This window comes from Danio rerio, chromosome 6 (genome assembly GCF_049306965.1).
Source record: "Danio rerio strain Tuebingen ecotype United States chromosome 6, GRCz12tu, whole genome shotgun sequence".
In the NCBI taxonomy this organism is placed as follows: Eukaryota; Metazoa; Chordata; class Actinopteri; order Cypriniformes; family Danionidae; genus Danio; species Danio rerio.
The window spans coordinates 62,687,501-62,692,953 of record NC_133181.1 but is presented as its reverse complement, the minus strand read 5'-3'; the positions used below and the strand labels follow the sequence as shown (position 1 = coordinate 62,692,953).

General features: G+C 35.6%; 1 protein-coding gene across 1 annotated transcript in view; it reads left to right on the top strand.

Moving 5' to 3' along the window:
* Nucleotides 1-2,771: 2,771 nt before the first annotated feature.
* Nucleotides 2,772-5,453, top strand: part of LOC141386390 (cytochrome c oxidase subunit NDUFA4-like) — a 20,557-nt gene continuing 17,875 nt past the window's right edge. The window contains exon 1 of the mRNA XM_073954848.1: nucleotides 2,772-2,917. Coding sequence (XP_073810949.1) covers nucleotides 2,870-2,917 — 48 coding nt within the window. The 5' untranslated portion in view covers nucleotides 2,772-2,869. The remainder of the gene's footprint in view (nucleotides 2,918-5,453) is intronic.

Here is a 5,453-nt window from a genome sequence, read left to right as displayed (position 1 = left end):
TGCTAGGCGGTTGCTAGGGTGTCCTAAGTGGTTGCTAGGTGGTTGCTAAGGTGTTGGTAGGTGGTTGCTAGGGTATTCTGAGTGGTTGCTAAGTCGTTGCTAGGCGGTTGCTAGGGTGTCCTGAGTGGTCGCTAGGCCCTTACTAAGGCGTTACTAGGCGGTTGCTAGGTGGTTGCTAGGCGGTTGCTAGGGTAATTTGGGTGGTTGCTAGGCAGTTGCTAGGGTACCCTGGGTGGTTACTAGGCAAGCCTCACATACATGCCTGATGAAATAATTATACTTAGTAAGCATTTCTAGCAAGTTACAGTACTTGGCTAGTCAATATTAGCATGTAGCTAGTAACTGCTAGCATGTGTAGCATATAGGAAGTTCCGTTTGCTAGCATGAGTGTAACGAGCCAATCCCCAAGTCTCTACGATGTTCCGATGCTGAGATATAGCTGTTGATAAATGGTTGCTAGGGTACTCTGTTTTGTTGCTATGGGCAAGGTTACAGAGCGAACTTAAAAAGTGGTTGGCTGCCTAAGTCAAATGAGCCAACCCCCAAGTCAATAGGACACTGCCAAGCAAAGATATACATGTAGGCCAGTTATAATGGCAGTCTATGGGATCAATTTGGGGGCGTGGCTTGTGAGATTCATTATCATATTGAGATGCTCATTGGTTGTCTGAGTCAGATGAGCCATCCCCCAAGCCAATAGGACACTGCTAAGCAAAGATATGCATGTAGGCCAGTTATAATGGCAGTCTATGGGACCAGTTTGGGGGCGTGGCTTGTGAGCTTCATTATCATATGGTGATGCTGATTGGTTGCCTGAGTCAAATGAGCCCACCCCCATGTCTCTATGACACTCCTATGTAATGTTATAGATGTGTGACCTTAATAATGGAAGTCAATGGGATCTGCAATGGGACATCCCACCCCATGTTAAGTCAATGGGGCAGTTAGAGGGGTCTTTAAATGGTCTGGGGGGGCGTGGCTTGTGAGCTTCAAAATCATAATGAGATGCTGATTGGTTGCCTGAGTCAAATAAGCCCACCCCCAAGTCAGTATGACACTGCTATGTACTGTGATTGACATATGACATTTATAATGGGAGTCAATGTAATGAATGGAAGTCAATGGCCAATGTAAAGTCAATGGGGACCACTTTGGGACGTCCTAGCACCCCAGGGGAACAGCCTATACCCCCTTTCGGGGTATGTTCTCACTTAGGCTGCAACCCACTACAGATGTTGTGAATCCCATATTTCTATGAAATTCACAATGGACGCAGTGATTGGTTAAAGTTCGGCTCCATGTAAAGTCAATGGAGACTTTGGGACGTCCTAGCTCCCCAGGGGTACAACATTTACCGCCTTTCGGGGTGTTGTTTGAAGCCTCCTATAACCCTTTCGAGATGTCGCGAATCCCATGTCTCTACGATATTCACTGTTGGCGCTACGGCGATTTCCGGGAATAGTATCTACGAGTGTCTAGAAAATGAATGGGAGTCAATGGGCCAATGTAAGTCAATGGGGACCACTTTGGGACGTCCTAGAGCCCCAGGGGTGCAACTTATACCCCCTTGCGAGGTATGTTCTCACTTAGGCTGCAACCCCCTACAGATGCTGTGAATCCCATATTTCTATGAAATTCACACTAGGCGCTGTGATTCGTCAAAGTTCGGCTCAATGTTAAGTCTATGGGATTTTGGGGGGGGTTTTTTGGCCCCTGCGGGGCCAAAAAACCCCCCACCCCTTATAAAAGTCATAGCACACCATTCCCGATAAGACCGCACGATTTGAGCCCACTTTCAAGGGTCTGGGACGAAAGCTGCGGGACTAGTTACGCGCCGAAAAACAGGACGGAAGAAGGAAGAAGAAGAAGAAGGAAGAAGAAGAATAATAAACCACAATAGTAAGAATGGACTTTGCCTATGGCAAACCCCATTAATAAACCACAATAGTAAGAATGGACTTTGCCTATGGCAAACCCCATTAATAATAATAATAATAACTAAAGACAAGTAAAATGTTGGAAAATATTCTACTTAAAAAAAAACATTTCTTTTGAACTTTAGATTCAAAAATACAGATACACACATGCATTGACCACTTACACACAAACACACATGTAGAGACATGCACATATACAGTATACACACAAAAACATACACAGACACAAACACAAACACACATGATTGCACAAACACAAATACACACACAGAAAACAGGTACACACATGCACAAAAACACACACATGTACACACACACACACACACACACACACACACACACACACACACACACACACACACACACACACACACACACAAACACACACACATACACACACACACACACACACACACACACACACACACACACACACACACACACACACACACACACAAAACAAATACAGATACATAAAAAATATATAGACAAACACATAATAGATAAATACATTTACTGTATGCACACACACACACACACACACACACACACACACACATATATACATATACACAAACGCAACATTATAAAAATATTTCTGAATTTTTATTTTTCTAGTTTATTAAATTAAAAGAGACTTTTTCCAGAAACATCTACAATTTCTCAGTGTTTACACTTGCACAAATCATCCTGAATTTTTAAACAATTTTTTTTTTAGCCCAACAAACTAACATGATAACTCAAAGTTTTGTTCTGCAGTCTGAATGCTCTGACTCTCTGCGTGTTGATAGGTCAACAGAAACTGTCAATCACAGACTGACCTGCCCACTCAACACATCTCTGCTGGTTCACTCTCGTTTAGAGTGTTAAGAGAGTGTGTGTGTGTTTCTGAGTGTTTACAGTGTGTGTGTGTTTGTTTCTGAAAGCTGAAGATGGAGATCCTCAGAATGATGCACCGGCAGGCTAAAAAACACCCCGGGGTGAGTCCAGATTCATGATCAAAATCAAGGTTATTATAGTTTTGCATTTAGTTCAGAATGAGTTTTAGTTCGGTTTAGTTTCATTAATGGTTGTGTTAGTTTTAGTTTAGTTTTTATGCTGTAGACACATTTTTATTTTTAACATTATCTTCATACATTTATTTACATTAGCAGAAAAATTCAGATACAAACTTCTACAAGTGTATACGTTGTTGTTTTTACAACAGTTTTTTTTACATCATAAACTGTATATGGGGGAAAGGAAAAAAAGAAATTCAGAGGAAATGATAGGGGAAAAAAATAATAATAATAAATAAAGAAAATAAGTAACAAAAATAAAAAATGAAAAGGGCTGTTTCAAATAAAAAAAGTAAAATGTAAAAAAATGTTTTAATTAATTAAGACAATTGGGTTGTTTCTAATTAAATAAAATGTGATAAATAAATAAATAAATAAATAAATAAATAAAATAGGCTGTTTTTAAAATTACATAACATTAAATAAAATAAATAAATAATTAAAAAGGCAGTTTTTTTAAATTAAATACCATTAAATAAAATAAATAAATGGATTTCAATTTAAATTTAATAAATAAATAAATAAAATGCATTGTTTTTTTAAATTATATAACATAAAATAAATAAATGATTAAATAAATAAATAAATGAATAAAATGGGTTGTTTCAAATAAATACAATAAAATGTTATGAAATAAATAAATATGATGTGTTGTTTCTTAAAATATATAACATTAAATAAATAAATAAATAAATAAAATGGGCTGTTTCTTAAATTAAATTACAATAAATAAATAAATAAAAAGGGTTGTTTCTTAAATTAAATAGCATTAAATAAATAAATAAAATGGGTTGTTTCTTAAAATAAAATAATAATAAATATATAAATAAATAAATAAATAAATAAAATGGGCTGTTTCTCAAATTAAACAACAATAAATAAATAAATCAAAGGGTTCTTTCTTAAATTAAATAGCATTAAATAAATAAATAAAATGGGTTGTTTCTTAAAATAAAATAATAAATAAATAAATAAATAAATAAATAAAATGGGTTGTTTCAAATTAAATTAAATAAAATTTTATAAAATAAATAAATAAATAAATAAATAAATAAATAAATAGGCTGTTTTAGTCAAATAAAAAAAAGGTCTGTTTCTGCTAGGCTAGGATTTAATCACTAATTTTTTTATTAAAGTAAACAAGACCTCAAAATGACCCACACATTAGAAAAATAATTTATAAAAAAAGGGCAATAACACATTTAGGCTGCAACACACACATGCACACACCCAAACACACACTATGATAATCTGCTGCTTTCTCTCTCTCTCATGAATTCGGTCTTGCTAAACACCTTTTACACGTCTGCAGGTACTTTTATCATTATAAAATCCCCATTTACTGTGGTGAGAGTCGAGTGTTGTCCATTGAGTGAACACTGCTGAAATACTGCACACTGATGAGGGAAAACTCAAACATACACAGTGTGTGTGTGATGAAGATCAGCATGTTTCTAGATGCAGAATAGATTTGATGATTGAAATTAAACAGGGAGACCATGCAAACTGCAAATAGAAATGCCAATGGGGCTCGAACCAGCAACCTTCTTGCTGTGAGGCGACAGTGCTAACCACTGAAAAAAGACACTAATAAACAATTATTCCCTATATTTTGAAGTACCAAAGATTACAACTATGCATGTTCATTATCCCCATACATTATATTGTTGAATAAATAGTGTATTTGTTGTGCAACACTGTCTGCATGCGCTGAAAAACACACACTGTTATCTGCACAATAGCTGTATTATTAACACGAGTCTGTGTGACGACCCAGATCCTCGTTAGTTTGGCGGGTTACCAAACCTAATGAATGACTGTTATGCAAATGACATTAAACCAGCAGAGCGTTAACCAGGAATTGATTATGATTATTATATAACATGCAGCTGCTGAGTTATGCATCATTACTGTTATCTCATTCTCTGACTTCTGCATCATCATCATCATCATCATCATCATCATCGTATTGTGTTTCTGAGACTGGAAAATAAACACTTTGATCATGGAAAATTAATATATTTCAACAAATATTAAAAATAATTGACATTTTTATTATTTTTTAACATTCAGTTTTAGCGTTTACAACTGTTTACCTTTTAATACTGTATTTGAACAAATGTAAATACTTTTGTGAGAGATTTTTCAACACATTTTTATCATGATAGATTTAATAACTCATCTCTAATAACTGATTTCATTTATCTTTGCTATGTTGACAGCACATAATATTAGACTAGATATTCTTCAAGACACTAGTATTCAGCTTAAAGTGACATGTAAAGACTTCACTAGGGTAATTAGGGTAAAGTTAGGGTAATTAGGCAAGTCATTGTATAACAGTGGTTTGTTCTGGAGACAATCCAACACTAATATTGCTGATGGTGCAGTATGCAAGTTTGACACTCAGTGGTGGAACTCGGTATTGCACTCCTGGTTTAAAACACATGCAAGAGCA